Source organism: Cucurbita pepo, chromosome LG10 (assembly GCF_002806865.2).
Source record: "Cucurbita pepo subsp. pepo cultivar mu-cu-16 chromosome LG10, ASM280686v2, whole genome shotgun sequence".
Classification (NCBI taxonomy): Eukaryota; Viridiplantae; Streptophyta; class Magnoliopsida; order Cucurbitales; family Cucurbitaceae; genus Cucurbita; species Cucurbita pepo.
Genome location: NC_036647.1, coordinates 4,648,116 through 4,668,335, shown reverse-complemented (window position 1 = coordinate 4,668,335; position 20,220 = coordinate 4,648,116). Strand labels below are relative to the sequence as shown.

Here is a 20,220-nt window from a genome sequence, read left to right as displayed (position 1 = left end):
ATTAGATATCTTACATATTTAAGAACCTAACTTAAAATGACATAAATTCAAAAGTAGGGATGGAATTTGAAGACTAAAACGGGACAAAATAATTAATCATATGAGCAAAGCTCAAAGTATGTTCCTTTGAAACCATGTTAGAAAAATGGTAACCATCAATAATCCTAATTGATTTCGATTTCATCTGGAGATATTTGAAGCCCACCTTATCAAACGTCCCGCTTGATAATGATATCAGTTCTTCAACGTCGAGAACAGCCTTCGCATAAACATACCTTCCAGCTTTGTCATCCTGATGTTGTATGCATGGTATTTTATGAAGACTACCTGCTGACTTGTCAGTTTTCATTGAGCACAAGATCTAAATGCCAATGAATTTGTTTTGGCAAAAAAGAAAGGGTTCAGTACGTCAGAAATAATTATATAAACACAGAAGCTTTGCCTGTAATCAAGTTGAACATAGACTGAATGGCTACAAAACTGCGTTTGTATCAGATGAGTTTCATTCACCATCTGATGCTTCATCTTCATCTTCCTCTAAGATGTAGACCAAAGCGCGCTTTCTTGCTGCGAAAATGCAAGCCACTCCTCTGGATGCTGTGTAATAAATAAAAATACTTTGAACAGTTTGTGGTTCAACTTTGTCAACAAGAACAAGAACAACAAGTGCTTCTGTTTATATCATTCGGGCTATACAGAAAATATGCAAGGATAAACACTCACCACTAACAGCCAAAGGTGGAATAACAGCGTGTGGAATGTTGCGAACCTTTTCATTCTCCATTTGCAATGGGACAACATAATCCTAGAGAACATATAGAGCATTAATCCATAGTTATGAGCAAAAATATATTGAGGAAGAAACCCAAAACATATAAAAAACTTGAGATTTTGGGAATTGTTTCAATCTCCAGAATATTTAAAAGATGTTGTAATTCTAATTAACAGAGCCGGAGGACATTAATTATATCCGAAACGGATTAAGCCCTTGCATTATAAGACGTGGCCATTTACAGAAGTTAGTTTATGAAACGTATGAAGTAATCCTTCTGCAATGACTTCAGAAATGTAAAAAGTATATATGAAAAACTATACACTCATGAAGAATATTATCAATGAGATTTAAGCGAGAGAAACCTTGAGTTGATGGACCTTCCAATTGATCAGACAGGGAGATCTTGGCATGGATACAAACGGAAGCTCGTCTGCTTGCATAATCATCATATAGGAACCAACAGAGCTTTCAGAAGTAGAAGCAGTCTCATTTAATAACAAAACAATCTGTCCATCCTGTTTACAGCCAAATAGGTTTGCTAATTAATGACACGATCCTATCAAACTTTTATTTTCCTTTTTCCACAAAAAGTGTGCAGCGAATAAAAACTTGCTAGACTTGAACTTTTACCTTGTATAAAGACAGATCAACACACCGAGAACCATCAGGAATAGATATTAAGACTGCTTCAAATGAAGAGTAATCCTCATTTGAGCAGCTCTGATCATGAATAAACCCCCTGGCTATGCCTATACAATTTGCGATATCTGTAAAAGAATCATCTGGGACTTTAAAAGATATATAATCTATGAACTTCTGCTGACAACTCAAATCGGCAGAGACAGCTTCAGAGGAATCCTACAAGGGGATTTTTAAAACAAAATTACAAACTTTCTTCAACAGTGTGCATTGGTAGACATCATCATGCCTTTGGAAACTTCAGTCAGTCATGGTAATTAAAAATAGACTTGATTACCGTTGCAGATAATTGTGTCACAATCTAATCGTTATGAGAAATCACATAACTGATGAATCTCCGTGAATAAGTAAACAAGAGACTAAGCTTAATAGCAGAATAAATACCTCATAGTATGAAACCGAAAGAGGAACACTGGAAGACAGGCAGCTCGACGAGGATTGAAGGGGGAATAGGGACAACAGATCTTCACAAAGTATTTTTCTCGAGATAGTACTAAAGGGCATAAGAAAAGCTTCCTTGAAACTGTGGAAGTAGGTTACATATCAATTTAATGATATACGATGTACATATGAGTATAAACAGATAATTTCAAACAGGACATGCAAATTCTCAACTATCCTGATATTTGACAAGCTTTTATATGAATATCGGTGTGAAAGCTTGTAAATTTTTAGGTCGAAAAAGAGATTTCTATTTAATCTTAAACATTAAACTGATTCTCTTTAATCCTTAGTTTTTAGTTAAACTTAATAGAGTAATTGATATTACTCCAATTATAACTTATGAAACAATACCATATAATTTATGTTATTGTTATTGAAAAAAATGTCAGTGCACCCTGTGTGTTACTATGAAAGGCTCTAAACTAATTGTATCTTAGTCACTCTCTCCCTCCGCCCCCAAATAAACTGGTGCTTTACCTTTTTTCCTAACCTCCTTGTGGATGAAGGCCTCAACATGTTAAGCACTCTTTTTTTCTTTCAAACCATCTCACGTGTTTTGATTCCCTTGGTCTAAGAATAGAAATCCTAATCTCATACTTGGTTACCTTTGGAACTTTTTGTTTTCATCGTACCAAGAGTAGAATATAAAATTTTCAATGCTTGCTTTGATTCCCAGGTTTCCAATGCTGCAACAATGTGTTACTGTACAGAAATCAGTATACCTAAGAAACGTATCTCTTTATTACATATGTATGCAGCCATAATCTATTGTCACGCACACATATGCACACCAAAAGGATGCAATATTTGCTCGTTCATTTGAAGGTTCGACATCCAAGGTAGAAAACTTGCACAAAAATTTGCTAGAAACAGGGTAAAGCCTAACTGATATCTTCCTCATTCTCTTACAACAAGCACTCCAAGGAGAAAGAGGATGCTTTCCTTTCCTTCCAGCTGGGGACCCGTTATACCAAAAGTGAAAGAAACAAGCACTTCCTAGAGTCCTCTTCTAGGCTGGGCTTAAAATTGTCTATCAGAAGTAATGTAACACACTCCCTGCCTCTATCATTCATAGTTGCAATCTCGAGACCAATTCCCAATAAGCTTATGGGACGATGAGTGGAGTGGGAATTAACCACCAGATTGCACAAGGCATTCTCCCATAAGCTTATTTGTTAAAATACATCAATGCAACAATCGAAGGTGAGGACTAATGTAAATGTTCAATCACAGAATCCAAATTTTAGTGGAAAAACTTAATGGTGTAAGAACCAAAAGAAAATGTGGTCGACAGAGTTCAAGGACCAAAGCAATATTCCAGCCAACGAAAAATAACCCCTTATAATCTATCAGTTGGTAATTCAGACACATCATGCTTTACCGTAATTCAATGTTGAAATTGATTTCATCACATTCAAAGAAATCCAAGCTGAATCAAATTAAATCAAAGTCCAGTACTCAAAGTTCTTTCGTGGATCTAAATTGTCAGACCTTGTCAATATTATGAATGGTCGATTAATGCAAAACTACTACCAGACCAACTGAATGGAAGAAAGGGCATACCTAGATTCCATCTGCTGAAATTCCATACCAAGTGTCCTCCTTAAAAACTCACAATCTGAGAAGCCCCCAAATAGAGCCAATTCTCTTACTCTTTCAACAAGTTCCCTACAGAAATGGTAGAAGATGAAGTTGCTATTGGAAATAAAAGAATACATTAGTGGTTCCCACACGAAAGGAGAAACATTAACTATTATGTATAATTCTATGATCTGCAATCATTAAACAAACAAGCTGTATTTAATAGTTACGAACAAGTTGATGTATATGAACAGGGCCACAGAGAGGAAACGTTGTCTTCAAATTTAGTGATTTGCTATCAAAAGCATTGAAAAATACACACAATATATTCACATTTTATATGTGAGGCTAGAAGAATAAGACTCACGAGTCAATCTCAATATTGTCGTCGTTAGCAGACGTTTCAAGCAGCTTCTTGACAGGGTCTTGATTGTATAAAAACTTCAAGAAAATAACAACAAGCTCACTGCAATGGTCGAAAAGTGTAACTAAATCAGGAAGAGAGGGTTCACAATCAAAGCCAGTGTCATTAGATCAGGGAGAGAGAGAATTACCTATTATAAGGTAGAAGCTGATCGCTTGGCTCTGACATAAGAAGTTTTATACATCGTATAAGCCAGTTAAAGAAGTTCGATATCTGTACAGAAAACAAAAGTTTTATATTACAAATTATAAAACAGAAAGAATGATGCATTATTACACGCTTAGTACCAACCCATATTTTTATGATAGGTTTGGCTCGCAAACATAAAAAGGAAGAAGAATGTGGTTGATTCCAGCATAGAAGGGATTAGGGGCTAGGCTTGTAATAGTTGTTTAGACTAGTTTCGTTTGATTCTGTTTCAAGAGAGAAGGTTAGTTACATAATAAGTATACTACGGTAAGAAGTCCACTTAAGTACCAGAGTAGAATGTCATTATGTTACCAATGAACACTATTGTACACAAACCCCTTACAATCATCCACCACCTTGTTAGCCACAAGAACGTAATTAACTTGCTTCTCAACCAGAAATAAAAAGAAATTTTAACGATAAATTAAGGATTAACAAGCTGTTTCTATTCTACAACTCAATTTGCTTCTCAATTGAAAAATAAAATAATGACAATCTTTGTGCGGCCGTTGGGGAAGGAGGTTTGGTTCACAGCAACATTTACATTCAAATAAAAAAAAAAATTAAAAATTCATCTACAATATGGCATACCTGCTGCAATACTGTTGATAGCACCCTCATAAATCGTTCAACTTGCACAAGTAGTGTACCAGCCTTTTCCGTAGCATCGTACATAAGCTTCTCATCCAAACCAACACTCTGAAAACGTGCACGCCATCTTGAAAGGCCCAGTAGTTCACCCATCCGGAATCCAATGATTTCTGCAGCAGGCTGTAAAAGGAAATTTTGCATCTAACTTCTACTAGTATATCACTATATGATTCAGTTCAGTATCATGTAAAATTTTTAAAAACAATAGAGGAAAAAATAATAATAAACAAATTTATGGTGTGCCCTTTCACCTGTAGATGATCTAGGACAATAAGTTGGAGTTCACTTCCAGCCCCAGAAACAGCCTTAGACACACGCTTTGCACCCTATTCAACAAATCAGCAAGTGAACAACAAAACAATCATTAATTTCTGAAATGATCAAAGAAAAGACTGTACATACCACTTCGCCGAGAGAATTAACTAAAAATTGGTGAATTGGAGGACTAGTTCGTGCACCACCTAAAAGGCTAAGAAACTCCTCTTGGGGAGATGAGTCAAGTCCTACATGTAAGAGAAGAAACGACATGAGTAGGGACAAAAAGGAGTAGCACGTGAATATATATAATATCTATTATTACCATGATTGATAATCAGCGTGGATAAAGAATCAAACTTCTCTCGGAAAGTGTGCATGGCATCAGACCACTGCTTACTCATTACTGATAATGATGCCCTGATTACCTCAGTTAACTCCCAGATGTTAGAAGCTTGTTGAGCTACCTGATGCAGCTCACTTTTCCTACAATGAGAGGCAGAAAATGAGTTTTTCATTGCTTTTGTCAGGAGCACAAAGGTTAGAAAGGATGTGATGAAAAGATACAGGATAAGATAAACTTCAGTAAGACTCTCCACCAGCCTTCTGACAAGAAAATTTGCTTGAATATCAGGGCTTTTTTTTTCTTAGAGAAATATTAGAGCAGTTAAAAAGAAGCATAATGAGAATCCGATAGTAACCAGAACCAGAGGCTGGAAATCGAAAAGAAAAAAAAAGGACTGGAAAAATATTGAAATTCCAAAGAACGCTACAAGGGGATACTGAGCATTCCCAAAGTCTGCTAGCCTCTCCCTACCCCTAAATCCTACTTATGACCGTTCAACTACAACAATTTACCATATAATTACTAACACGCCCCTAATATATCTACAATCACCCTTTGGCTCCTACCATAGACTTATCAGAATTCAAGAGATAGAAGTAGAACACCAGACAATGTAAATCCCAGGGCAAATAGTTCAGCAATAATCCAGTCTGCAGTAACATTACCTTTTCCTAAATATTGAAGTATCAAGCACTAAAGAATGCATGCCATGCACACCTTGAACGCTGATCTGTCTATTTCTTGGATCATGCCCATCTCCAACGAGTTCTCCTGAGCACATGACTATCAAACGGCAAAGATCTTTTGATAAAGCAACCTACATTAACGTAAAACAAATAATTTACATTACTCAATTTACTCAGAAACCAATCGAGGTTTCTGAAACATTGATTCCAAGTTACATTCCAAATGCTCCAGCTCAGAGAAAACCTTTGAAGTACAGGCAAAAATTTTGGAGAAATCTCAACATTAAAGTAGATATTAATCTAACAACTAGACATCTCAATGACTGAACAGAAAATCCTAAATATTAAATTATTTGATTAAACAACCAAAATGTTTTAATAGTTCTGTAGAGTTTTTTAAACTTGAAGCTCAAGCTCCATATCACCCATCTGAAAGCTAACTTCCACAATCTTCCGCCTGAACCTTCAAATGAGCAATATCTTGAAAGTACTCATAGGTTACAATCTGATATAGAAGCATGTACCGTTTTCAAGCCAGGATATGGACCAATGAAAACTCTCTATGTCACTTGAACCAATATAAGTGACGAAAAGTATAAAATAAACTCCATTAAAAGATTTTATTTGTTGAGAATTTCATCATACTCCTGTAGCTCAGAGTCACCATATTTATTTAAAGAAAATCATAAAAGCTAAATGATACTTTTAGTGATCAATCTTTAACTTAGAAACAAAATAGATAAATTGATATGCAACTCAGTGTTAAAAGACCCCAACACTGCAATCTGCAAGGATTCTTATCTAAAGAAAACAAAATTCTTTCTGTGGGAGCTTTGAGCTATTAATGCAGCAGATCAGTGACAATGGCGAATATCTTATATCAATCTATATCCTTATTGATGCATCATGTGTCAGTCAAATGTTGAATAATCTGGCCACCTATTTGTGCATTGCCCTTTTGCTTCCCGTTATTGGTTCAATATTTTGGAAGCTTTTGGGTGGTCCCTGTTCCATAATTTTTTTTTTTTTTTTTTTTTTTCTCCTTGCATCTGTTTTGGTGGGCCATCCATTTCATGGTCCTAAGAAGGTCCTTTGGCTTGCCCTCAATCGAGAATTTTTCTGGAATTTATGGGGAGAAAGGAATGATCATATTTTCAATGATATCTCTCTTTTTTTTTTTACCATTTTATGGATACTGTTCTTTTTCTTCTTTACAATGTATTTTTCGTTGAAAAAATAAGCATTCATTCGATCACTCTAGCTTATCTTATCAGTCTCTAATTGGAGAACTTTCTTGTAATTCACCAATACGTGCTTGGAGTTTCTACTCCATTATTTCATCATCGATCAATGAAATTATTTCTCCCTAAAAAAAAGGCTAAGAAGAATCTTGCTAGAGCTATAAACAACAAATAAGAATGCTAGCCCTAAAAGAAGAGGCCTTATGGTCAAATAAAATCTATAAATGTAGAAAAGCAATTCTCCTAAGTGTTTTATCATACCTTGTAAATTTCAGCATTCAGAAGGTGACACAAAGCACCAGCATCTTGAAGAGGAATATGAAGCTTGTGTATGTTCTGTCACATTGAAAAAAAAAACACGTCAATGGAGGAAGCACTCAATAGATCAATACAACAACTACTACCACAAAATAATAATAATAATAATAATAATAATAATAATAAAAAATAAATAAATAAAATGCATGCGTTAAAAGGGAAAAGAACATAGATCTCCAGTTACAAATTATATAATTACATTACATTCATGACTCAAGCGACTTCAGAGTTTTGTATCACACGTTCTGGAGCTTGTGAGGAATAAGTATATTATCTTCATTGATGACACGTGGTTTTTTTATTATATTTACTTTATAAATTAAATGATAAAGAAAGAAGGCAAATGCTTTACATTCCCAAGACTCATTAACAAGAGTCAACACGATAAATAGCTTTATAGAACACAAAACCTTTATTAAAAAGATAATTTCAGGACAGAGAAATTACACACACGCACTCTAAGTCAATGTAGTATGTTAATTTCAAAACTATATCTTTCTGTTCTGATTATCATCACTTCCTGATCACTCAAAAGTCTAAAGACCAAAACCTGCTCCCATCTTTTCCATCCTCTGCTGTATAGACAAAGACCACCAGAGGACAGAAAATCGAAGTCCAGTTTTGGTCTTGAGGCTTTGAGTGATCAGAAAGTGACAATAATAAGAACAGAAATATACAGTTTTGAAATCAGCATATCACATTGAATTATTATATAAGTGAAATGATACAATTTTATCGAACTATACTGATGAACGGAGAAGTAATCAGCTAACTAACTATTTTTCCAAAGAGAGAAAAGAAAGGTTCGTGGTTATAATTGGTTAACTTACAATTTTTCCAATTGGAAAAATGCCAAATATGCTGAAACAGATGCTTCCATCTTTGTCACCACTACACAAGATGTTAAACCGTTGTTGTGAAGAATTTGACAGCTCTGTAAACGAGTCTTCATTGTCATCAATAAAACCAGTATCTCCTGAAACAAGTCCAGGCATTCGAGGAACTGTAGGAGCAGGGGGGAAAAGACGACTGGTGCGATCTTCATAAGTCGACAAGTTTTCATTGTTGTCCTGTACCACAATTTTGAAAAAGGAAGAAGGATGAGAGGGAAAAAGAAACTCATATTTGAAGATCATAATCCATGTTGCACATTCATAACAACGTTAACAAAATGATTTCCCAATAAAATTCATGTAAAATACCAAATAACTAAGTGGAGAGTTACGTACAGTAATCAACTGGCTATCCTCCACCCAATTTAGACTAACCACAGCAGCTTCATGAGACTTTTGGCTTCTCAACAACTTCCCATTCTGTTTGAGATGGAAAATAAAAGGTTTAAAAACAGCAAGAAAACTAAGAGAAAATAAAAGCTACATCTTACACTTTTATCCTGGACTCTAAATATTGCTATGAACTTAAATTAAAATGCAGTTTGATCGTTGATATATATCATTCTGATTTAAGTAAAATATCAAAATAAAATATTGCATTTCAAAACAGCATTTCTACTGTAGTTACTAACCAGAATGATAATCGAAGACTGAAACCAGTAGTTGATCTAAAACTCTTTAGTAGATCAAACACCTTAGAGGAAGAAATCAATGAAGGAATTAAAATAAAATCTCCATTTGTTTTCGGAAATGGAAACGTAATCTATATTGGGCACATTGGAAGCTGAATCTGATCAATGTCAGTACAACTGGACTAACAGGTGTCTGGATCACCAGAATCGAGAGCAACAATTCCATAATCGACTGATGAATAGGAGAACTATATTTTGAAGTTAAAGTAAGGCTACTCACTTCAACGTCATGCAACAAAACTGTCCCATCCTCAAGTCCGACTGCTATCACCTTACCATCAGGCCTCCAACATAAGGATTTTATAGACCTTCCTACATATAATTTATACATTTATACATTCATTCATAGCCAAGAATGTCACTAAACAACAATGTAGCACATAAGAACCAAATAATAAAGTGCAAAACGAGGAAGCAACAATATGATCGTCCTGTTCTAAGTATTAGATTTTGTTGAACCAAAATTGTTCTTAGCAAGAGGTTAGACATTTGTGTAATACCAATAGTTCAAAAATCACTAAGTTATCATTAAATAACTTAAAGATGGTTTTTCAAAATATTGCCCTTCGTTCTGATTTAGTTTCATCGATTTTATATCAGTCTAATTAACCTAGGCATTACATTATAACAAAAAAATCAGGCTTCAGCATATATTATATACACTTCTTTAGACCAAACAAGTACGATAAAGTAATGTGAAACCGAAAACTGGAAGAGACCCGTAAAATTTTCTTTTTAAGAAATTAGGAGACATAAAACTCACCAGGCGATATAGTCCACAACCTCTGCCAGTTGAAACGGTGAAGCAAAATTTTCGAGTCTTCCGTGACCATGGCTAGCAAATCCTTTTCCGGGTTCCACTCGGCAATTTTCACCTTGCATTAGAAAATCATCAATATTCAGAGCAGAAAAGAACTCACTCATCACACAGAATACTAGAGGCATCATTCCCCAACAAATGGACAAATGTATGAACAACTAAGTAGGAGGCTGATGGTGAGGTGGTAAAAGTTAACCTGAGAGGCAATAGGCTTGTCAAATTGCAGCTGAAATGGAAGCACATGCTCGGCCTCGTCGGTTTCCATAGCTAGAGCTAAAATGGAAAAATCCAACAGTACCAAAATTCAGAAAAGAAAGTAGAAATACTTCAGAAGCTAAAGTCTTAATCGAACAACTTGATCGACTCCTTTACTTACTTGTCCAATGATTACTCCAAATGAACTACTGAAGAATGAGAGAGACGCCAAGAATGAGAAGCCTTTGAGGGCGAGAGCTCCGGCACCGAGGATTCCACTTTCCTGGAGTTCGGGATGAGCTTTTCGGGTGACTTTCGTCGCCGCCGGTCACAAGGGCGCGAGAAGAAGCTCAAAAAACAACTGGCGCGGGCTTTAGCGAGTTATACAGTTCATAGTCCGGCCCAGAGAAATTGATAAATTTTTCTTAATTATAAAAAAGAAACAGCTGTTGTCAGGGTTCGAACCCCCGTCAACAATTTAAAAAATAGCGAAAATAACACCATTTCCAGTGATCGAACCCGGGCCGCACACGCGTGCGACTAAAATACTAACATACTACGATGAAATTATAAATCTAAAATTTAGTTATTGTCAATAAATATTTGTTTTTAATTTAACAATTAATAGTTTTTGTTCAATAAAAAACAACGTGTTTCTCAATATTTATGATGACTTTTTTTATTAGCAAAAATCACAATAGTATAATTAATTTAAAAGGTTTATTGAAGTACAAAAATTAATTTAATATTTAATTTTATTTTATTAAAGTAATGAATTTAAATAAAATTAATGAAACTTATAATTTAACTTAATTTAATGATATTTCAGTTTTTTAAAAAATGTAGATATTTTATGGAAGAGGTTTAAATGTTTTATTTTTTATTTAATTTAATATTTAAATAATTATAATGAGATAATATTAGAAGCACACATAAATACATTAACCAAAAATTAACTCGTTCACCCATGCAATTATTTTAACTTAAACTATAGCAAAATTAAATAATATTTATGAAGTAAATAAATTATTAGTGAGTGAGTTTCTGTGTGTCGTGACTAAATGTGACTCTACGAGTCTTGTGTTGAAAAGGCTTGTTTAGTATTACTTGTATTGTTAACACAATGGGTGACTCCCAAATCGTATGAGGAACCAAGAAACTCAACAACAACTACAACACAACACGTGGAACATGATTGGTGACTTCCAAATCGTATGAAAAATCAGGAAACTCAACAACAACTACAACACGTGGCAACATGCATAATGTCCTATTTACAAGGACAAGACCTTCGAGAGGTCGTTCGCGGGAGTGAAACTACGCTACTAGAGAAGGATTCTAACGGTCACGAAGCCTTATGCAAATGGAGAATCAAAGAGATCTAGATAAATGTAGATTTAAATTATGGAATAATTACACAGTCAACTTAAGAAAGTTTAATTAGTAAAGATTTAAATTAAAATGGAGTATAATAAAATCATCATGTATTGTAATCTCGAACCATAATGCGTGGAATTTAGTTGGAATGATGTAGTGAACCAACTCCACCAGAGGATGGATTAGATGTATAATATAAAGTTTTATTTTCTCTATTAAAAAGACATCAAAGTGTCACATTTATGTAACCAAACGTCCAAGAATGACCAAGTACTTGATATAAATTGTATTTTTCATTTAATTGGATTACAATAAAAAAATTATTGGTGAACCATGTATGCGTGGAATTTAGCTAGAATAGTGGAATAATTGGAGCCAAGCCAACCAACTCCACTAGGTGGATGGATTAGGTGGAACCAGTTGCTTATCATTTTCACGTATAATATGCATATAATATCATTTTTTAAAATGTTGAACAAATTTTTATATTATCTAAAAAAACATAAAGTTTTAAATCTATATATTTATTTATACGAGAATGACGAATTACTCTACATAAACTATATTAAATAATTTTACTTTTCAATATAAACCAAGAGCTAGGGGACAGTTATTCTACATTTTCATTTTTTTTAAAACCTCTAAATGAATCGTTTAATTTATAATAAAATAATGCAAAATTTAAATGTTATTTTTTATTTTTATGAGAATTTTTCGACATTTTAATAGGATAATATATGTGGAGAGAACGAATGAGGCGAAAATTTATTGAATCAAGAGACTAAATACAAAGGTAAAATGTAATTTAAATCCAGCTAGACACACCTGATATGAATAATAACAGGTGAACTAAATATTGTATGTGGGTTAACTAAATATTGTATGTGGGTCAAATAAAGTGCGGTTCATGTTCATATAATACGAACAAAAATGAAAATTTGGTTCAAGTTTAAAAGTGTTGAGTCAGTCAATATTGGCTACTACACAGTTATAATTGAGGTTTAATTAATTTTCCTGTGAGATCCCATATATGTTGGGGAGGAGAATGAAACATTACTTATAAAGTGTGGAAATCTCTTCCAGACTTGTTTTGCATTTTTTTAAAAATTGAGGGGAAGTTCGGAAATGAAAGTCTATAGAGAACAATATCTACTAGTGGTAGACGGAGGCCAGTACATTTTCATACTTGACTAGGAAAATGATGCCTAAAGATTGGTTGGAGCTCGATAAACTGGATTGCTAACTCTTTATTTAGATATTTGTAATGGTCCAGATCTATCGCTAGCCGATATTGTCATATTTGGGCTTTCCATTTTGGGCTTCCCCTCAAGGCTTTAAAACACGTATGATACGGGGGGAAGGTTTCCACACCCTTATAAAGATAAATGATTTGTTCTCCTCACAACCAAGGTAGGACATCACAATCCACCCCCTTCAGGCCCAGCTTCTTCGCTGACACTCTTTCTTTCCTCCAATTAGTGTGGGACCACCCCCTTTGGGCCTAGCGTCCTAGCGTCCTAGCACACAGCCTTGTGCCTACCCCCTTTGGAAACAGTGAAAAGGCTGGCACATTGTCCGGTGTCGGGGTTTGATACCATTTGTAACGGCCCAGATCCACCGCTAGGCAGATATTGTCCTCTTTGGGCTTTCCCTTTCGGGCTTCCCCTAAGGGATTTAAAACGCTAGGAGAAGGTTTTCACACCCTTATAGATGATGATTTGTTCTCCTCCCCAACCAATGTGGGACATCACATTAATACCTGGACAATGTAAAAGTGGTTCGTGAGGGTTCAATATCGTAATGGTTGTGGTCGAGCTGCACTAGATGGACCCGACCCGACCCGCTAGAATACTCGTGTGAATGTTTGTGACCGAGGAGACACCCATTCCGATTGAACCCACCGCGTTACTTCCCCATTTTTGACTCATTGAGATGAATGGGTCCTATGCGCTGTTGACTCACCTTGGCATCAATATTAAATATGTAAAAAGAGTAACAGCCGTCAACCCATGGCCGCCCGCCTTATTAGAATATACCAAGTCCAGTCAAAAGAAACCCGCACCGGCAGAGTTCGGATCCTCTACACCCTAGTCACCAATACACTTCTCTCAAAACGACGCCGAATCGCAGTGTCACATAAACGTGTCTCATCTTGGTTGCCTAACTTTGATAACACGTGTCACGAAAAGAATTAAAAAAATTAAAATTTAAAATACGTGTTGGAGAAGGAACCGGAATCGCCGACTTGAACCGACCATATCTCCACGTCAGCAATCTGAAGCATCCAGGTAAATTCCAACCCATTACCAGGCAACACGTGTCCAACTACTCCAACGGCTAGTTTTTGCCGTTCATTTCCTCGTTCCTCCACTTACTTTTAACCGCCAAAGGAGATAAATGACATCAACGATAAAAACGGAGATTTTTCGTCCCCGAAAATTCCAGCGGATTCTGTAAAGCGCGTGGGGGATATTTAAAAATTTTCTATTTTTATTTTAAATTTTAAATTTTTGAAAAGCGAAATATCCCATATTTTTCTATCGGTATAAATAAGATGGAATGTCGACAATTTGAAAGCAACTCCGTAGTTTGCTGAGTTTCCATTTTAAGAGCAAAAACTTTCTTTGAAACTGAAACTGAATCAGAAAGAGAGAGAGAGAGAGAGAGCGAAATTCAAATCTCCACGGCCATCGACAATCAGGTTCGTTTCGCTCCAGATTCAAATTTGAATTTCTTCATTATTCGACACTAAATTTAGATTTCTTCCTTATTTGACACTTTCAATCTGCTTTTGGAAAACTATTCTTATAAAAAACGGATTCGGTTCGATAAGATATTTGTTAGGGTTCTTGAAGCTCTTTGAATCTCGTAGTTTATAGATTCGGTTCTATTTTCTTTTAGGATTTTATCAGTTCTAAATGATTTATGTTCGTTCTTTCCCGCGCGTTGATACAGATAAGCGGATAGATTTAAATTATTTGGAGTATCGAGAATTAACAATGGCGTTGGGAAAGAAGAGCGGTTGTTTGAAATCGAAAAGCGTCGTCTCTGCTGCTGCCGATAAAGAGCTGGATTTCGGAGTTGTGAGATATGCGCGTGGTTTAGGAAGGAAACGTGTTGTGATTTCTTGCAATCAGGAGGATTCGTCTATCGACTTGACGCCGAAGGCACCGTCGAAGAGGCGCTGCAGCGTCGTCGGTACGACGGTGGACGCCGACTGGTCTCTGCTTGAGGTTCTGCCTCAGGAGATTCTGGTTAGTACAATTACAAAGTTCTTGAGATTGAAATCGATTCGATATTGCACCTTTCAAATCCTTGCATTCGGTCCCTTTTTCGACTATTGTGTCTGAAATGCATTTTTCCCCCTTTCCCCTCTCCATTAGCTTAGGATACTCTGCGGTGTGGACCATGATGACTTGAAACAGCTAGTCCGCGTTTCGAAAACAATTAGCGAAGCGGTAAGCATCACTCGCATCATTCTTCACATTATTTGTTTCCTTCCATTTCTTTCATTGATTCTCATTGATTAAGGGTTTCAATTTCATTTACAGACTTTAATTGCCAAAGAATGGCATTTCGCTTATAGAACCCCCTCAAAGATCCGTGCATTTCGCACTTCCATTGAACTTGACGACAATTTCATCGATCTCGACGAGATTGAAGCCCCAGATGCTCCTCTCACAAGACGATTTAGGTCTCCATTAAGCAGAAAAAAGCTCGCGGACATTTCCGTGGCCTTGTTCGCCGAAGAAGAGCAATGGCCAAGGAAAAAGTACGCCATTGAGACAGAGATGTGAATTAAGCCAGAGGGCTCTGTAAATACATCTGTATTTTTGTTGTAGAAACACGGTGTGCTGGTAGGAAGAAAGACGTAGTTAGGGATCTGAGACATTTTCACTGACAAATTCTTCAAATCTTTCATTGAAGATGAAGATGAAGATGAAGATGGGTGTGTTAGGAATGCATCTCGTTCTTTTTGTACATGTATTACAGAGGCAGGCTGATAGGTAAATTCGTTTACAAGGGTAGCATTTTGGTTTAGTCCCTTTCAAATTCTGATAAATTCGAACAGTTCATTATACTGTTGCTCTCATTTGTTCTCTGTCTAATAAAAACGAAGCCCATTTTCCTCGGAACTTCGTGTCACCACTTAGCCTACGTTTCTGGTTTCCATATGTATTGCTGGCTTTGATTCAATTTGAATAACTTCCCATCATTGGCAGATGGGATTGTGGGGTTTCTGTTTTTCTTTCCCTTTTGGTGTGGTGTGTGATTAAAACGATCTGTAACGTATGAGGAATTGAGGTGGGCATAGAGGGAAAAAAGCTGGATTTCGAAACACAATAGGAATTACCAGAAGTGTCTCAACTTCGACTGCCTTTTTCCCAATTAAGTTGTGGAAATGTGCTCTGTATAATCTGGAATTCATGACCTGGCGACCCTGAAACTTCGTCTCATTAGAGGTCAGTTTCTTTTTCCTTCTTCAAATTATCTAGAAATGTGTACAGGAATTTGAACCTTTTAATTGGTAAAAGAGTTCACAACTATCGGAAATCATGGGGCTATATTGTTTTCTTTAGGCTTTTCCAGCTTTTCCTCAAATTTTTTTAAATGTACAAGCTCACCCTTAGCCGTATGGTCCTCTTTGGACTTCTATCTTTGAGCTTCTATTAAGGTTTTTAAAATGGAAGTCCACCGCTCTCTTTATTGTCCTCTTTGGACTTCTATCTTTGAGCTTCTATTAAGGTTTTTAAAATGGAAGTCCACTGCTCTCTTTGAGCGTGCTCTCTTTGAGCGTTTACGTTCGAGCTTTCTTCTCTTAAAATGTCTAAGCCCACTGCTAATAGTATTATACTCTTTGGACTTTTACCTTCGAGCTTCCCTTAAAGTTTTTAAAGTGCATAAGCTAACCTTTGTAAACTCATGTAAATATGTTTCATTCTCCTTTCCAATGAGCCTTTTCTTTTTTGACTTTCTCTCAAAGTTTTTAAAACTCAATCGGTTAAAAGCCGACCGCTCTACCACTGAGCTATTGAGGAACAACCGTTTTTAATCCATGACCAATAGGAGCTCGAGGTTTCATTCGTAATGGCCTCCGTTCCATATCTCATTTCATAGAGAACCTCAAAGTGACTTTATTTCATTATTCTATTCATATCCCAATTTCATTCATTGTGGTGTCACTATAAGAGATTTCCACACATTTATAAAACATGTATCATTCTCCTCTCCAAGTGGGGTAGGATTTTACAGAAGGCTTATTATCGATTCATCTCTAAAAGTAGGACGCTCCATTTATCAAATTCGCAAGACACTGCTACAACTTAATCGAGCCCAATCATTAATTGCCTTAATTCATGTAATTAACTTGCTAATAATCAAATAGCTGGTTTCCAGATATACAAGTGTTGATTTCCAGATGGACAAACAAAAAAAGGAACAAGATCTTGAGCGAGCAAGTCTTAATATGATAATAATGAAAGCTTTATGATCATTGGCTTGGGTTGGATGTAATGTTCTATTATTGGTGGCATGTTCGAACTGGTTGCTGCTAATGTATTTGGACATCGATTTTTTTAGTGTTCATAGTTAGTGCTGGAATGATTGGTTGGTTTTAAAGCTAAACTTCCCCATTTTAAAATACACTTAGTTTACGGCATCATTAATTGTTGTGTATATGGTCTCAATCAAGTAATTTTGTTGTTTTTGATACTAAATAATTATGTCTAGTGGGGGCTGTCTTTCGCGAATTCCTAGAATGCCATAATTATTTAAATTCCTTTTTCCAAACCCTCGTTCTTATCTACTTTGAGTCACACTTTTCAGGAGGTCATTATTAGATAAATTTTTATATTCAAATTAAGATGATAATCTTGTTTTGAAATTAACATATGATCCCTTTGTTGTTCTAGTTTGACACCCGGCTTGAGTATTTTAAGAAATATACAGTTCATCCATGCGATATGTGGTATGGATAATCATGCTGGGCCTCATTTTTTATCGGACGAGCCTTCTCTGGTAGCTCTCAGCTCTCATTAGTGGATGTTTTTCCATTTTCATTATCATTTAATACAACTCTGCTAGCGTTTTGTACATATTGTATCATTTTTCATATCATTTCACACATCGTTCATCATTCATATCATATAAATACATGGCTCTCTACAGTGGTATGATATTGTTCACTTTGAGCATAAAAGTCTCATGATCACTTTGAGCATAAAAGTCTCGTGATTTTGCTTTGAACTTCCCAAAAAGCCTCATGATTTTGCTTTGAACTTCCCAAAAAGCCTCCGGAGATAGTATTCCTTGATTATAAACACATGATCATTCTCTAAATTAGTTTGGACTTTTATCATCCTTGAATTTTAAGGTAGAAGTTGACTATTTAATTATATCTAATCCAAATTAAAAATGTTTAAAAAAACATCTTCACTTTTATTGATAAATTAAAGCAATTTATATTAATTAGAACGTATAGAGATGTTTATATAATTCTTTATAATTTAAAAAGCTTATTAGTTATTAAATTTAAAAAATCAAATGAAATAAAAAAAACTAGAGGCTAGTTAAAGATACTCTCCAAATATTACATCGTATTATTTTAACTCGACGTTAAAAAGGAAAACAAAGGAATCTCGAATCGAAATCAAGAGTTTAGATTGAAGGAAGACAATTAATTAATACTATCACACCCCAATTTAGATCCCTTTTATAGCAAAAATAGATCCAAATTAGTTGTATCAATTCATATACTCGAATTTGTTTGAAAAACATAAACTCTATGTATCAATTTTTAGACGTTTCAAATTTAATATCTGAATGAGAAAGAAATATTAAAAAACATATATTTATTATAAAAGACTCTTAAAAAAAAAATCAAGTTTATTTTAGTTTAGTTTGCCACATCNCTACATTAATAGAATTATTGAAATTATTAATTATAAAGCTAGGATAAAATAGTTAAATTTTCTCTTCCGAAATTAAATAAAGAAGGGTGGTTAACTCAGGCGAACCAGCCACCAGCCCAATGGGAGCACCACATTTTTGGGCTGCATGCGAATTGGGGCCTATCAATTTGGGCCTATCAATATGGGCTTATCAATATGGGCCTAGCAATATGGGCTTATCAATATGGGCCTATCAATATGGGCTTATTATTATGGGCCTGGAATACCAGCCCAAATAATCAAATTAGAAACGAAGCGAGATTTGCTGATGTGGAGAAGGCAACAAGAAATTGGGCCACATTAGGGAGGAAGGAAAAGGTGCCACGTGTAAGAACCCCAAAGCAGGCCCCCATCACACGTCAGATATTTAATTTCAGTGTAAAGAGAATTAGATAATGATGTGGACATTGAAGAGAGTGATTTGGCACAAATACAACACTACGCAACATGCGGTTGTAATCTATTCCCCTCTATCACCACCAATTCCAATAATTATTCTTTTTTTAATAAAATTAAACAATTACAAATTTTAATTTTAATTTATTTGCAGAGAGAGCCCCCAATGAGTTGAGTAATTACATTAGAGTGCCCAACTAAACCCAGCGGGCCCCACCATCTCCTTTTATTCTTAATCATGAGTGGCTCGACATTTTACGAAATTCCCCCCATATTTATTCATTTTTACAGTGGGCTACCCTACCCTTTTTCCAAAAGGATCATTCCCTAATTTCCTTTTTATCTTTTATTTTATTATTATTATTTTTTTTAATGTAGTCGGCTCCGGCTGGCTCCGGCTGGCTGGCTCGGCTGTGTCGGGCTTCAATTATGAGATTAATTAAAGAGTTGAGGCCAGATGGTTATGAGCTGTAATGTGATTGGCCATGTAAGATTGCAATAAAATTAATGTTTAATTAGTGAATGATTATCTTTAATCATAGAGATTCGTGAGCATTAGCTGTGTATGGAATTGTAGATGAGGGTCTCACGTGACATTTATCATTTTAATTCAATATAACCCATTCACACTCATTATTAATCTAAACTATTTTTTATTTTTTTTTATTTTAAATATATTTCCTTTGGTGTTTCGGTCTTTCCCACATGTGACCGCCACATCGAGGGCGAATCCCCCATTGTCGTCGAAAAATCTTTGCAATGCAAGGTGGTGAGAGAGAAGGGCAGCGTAAGTCGTTAATTTTAAATTAATCTATAAAACTATGTATTAAATGTAACCTACGTAAGTGTAATGAGGAGTGTATATGGATTGAATTGAGTTGAATTTAAGATTTTTTTTTTGAGTTGGTTAGATCGAGTTGGAGAAGGCAACCCAACTGAACTTTATATTTTTGGTTGTGTTAGTTAAGTTAGTTTGGGTGGCATCATTAAACGACATACATGTTTTAATAATGATGAACACAAATATAAGAGATCTTATAAGAATGGTCGGTGGATGAGAGATCTTTTGTGAATGACAAATAGCGAATATTGGAAGTGACAATGGTGTGAAGAGTTATCATGCTGTTGAGAATGGAGAAAAGATAGAAAAGCTCTCGATTTGGTTCAGAATAAATTGAAAACCTGGTTATTGAACCTGTAAGTGAAACAAAATCGATCATTTCTTTGATTTGGTAGCTCAATTCAAATAAAATATTAACTTTAACCTAATTCAATTTTTATGATTCGA

At 35.3% G+C, this 20,220-nt stretch overlaps 2 protein-coding genes across 2 annotated transcripts; one reads left to right on the top strand and one right to left on the bottom strand.

Moving 5' to 3' along the window:
• Window positions 1-46: 46 nt before the first annotated feature.
• LOC111804470 (anaphase-promoting complex subunit 4) lies at window positions 47-10,595 on the bottom strand. The gene is made up of 20 exons (XM_023689280.1): window positions 10,391-10,595; window positions 10,211-10,287; window positions 9,958-10,069; window positions 9,415-9,506; window positions 8,839-8,922; window positions 8,440-8,679; window positions 7,553-7,627; window positions 6,030-6,181; window positions 5,344-5,504; window positions 5,166-5,266; window positions 5,015-5,089; window positions 4,704-4,883; window positions 4,054-4,136; window positions 3,867-3,965; window positions 3,482-3,586; window positions 1,859-1,997; window positions 1,406-1,633; window positions 1,138-1,290; window positions 724-805; window positions 47-597 (listed from the first exon to the last, which is right to left on the bottom strand). The coding sequence occupies exons 2-20, from the start codon at window positions 10,277-10,279 to the stop codon at window positions 503-505; spliced, it is 2,325 nt and encodes a 774-aa protein (XP_023545048.1). The 5' UTR covers window positions 10,280-10,287; window positions 10,391-10,595; the 3' UTR covers window positions 47-502.
• A 3,563-nt stretch (window positions 10,596-14,158) lies between these two features.
• Window positions 14,159-15,722, top strand: LOC111804228 (F-box protein SKIP27-like). The gene is made up of 4 exons (XM_023688959.1): window positions 14,159-14,287; window positions 14,542-14,840; window positions 14,970-15,044; window positions 15,138-15,722. Exons 2-4 carry the CDS (start codon window positions 14,586-14,588, stop codon window positions 15,381-15,383), a joined length of 576 nt encoding a protein of 191 aa, XP_023544727.1. The 5' UTR covers window positions 14,159-14,287; window positions 14,542-14,585; the 3' UTR covers window positions 15,384-15,722.
• The last annotated feature ends 4,498 nt before the right edge of the window (window positions 15,723-20,220 follow it).

Excerpts from the sequence above, each read along its gene's own strand:
- LOC111804228 (XM_023688959.1), top strand. The coding sequence starts at position 14,586 with ATGGCGTTGGGAAAGAAGAGCGGTTGTTTGAAATCGAAAAGCGTCGTC. Across the intron at positions 14,841-14,969 it reads TTCTGCCTCAGGAGATTCTG|CTTAGGATACTCTGCGGTGT; the intron begins GTTAGTACAATT and ends CCTCTCCATTAG. Across the intron at positions 15,045-15,137 it reads CGAAAACAATTAGCGAAGCG|ACTTTAATTGCCAAAGAATG; the intron begins GTAAGCATCACT and ends TTTCATTTACAG.
- LOC111804470 (XM_023689280.1), bottom strand. The coding sequence starts at position 10,279 with ATGGAAACCGACGAGGCCGAGCATGTGCTTCCATTTCAGCTGCAATTT. Across the intron at positions 10,070-10,210 it reads ACAAGCCTATTGCCTCTCAG|GTGAAAATTGCCGAGTGGAA; the intron begins GTTAACTTTTAC and ends TTCTAATGCAAG. Across the intron at positions 5,267-5,343 it reads CACGCTGATTATCAATCATG|GACTTGACTCATCTCCCCAA; the intron begins GTAATAATAGAT and ends TCTTACATGTAG.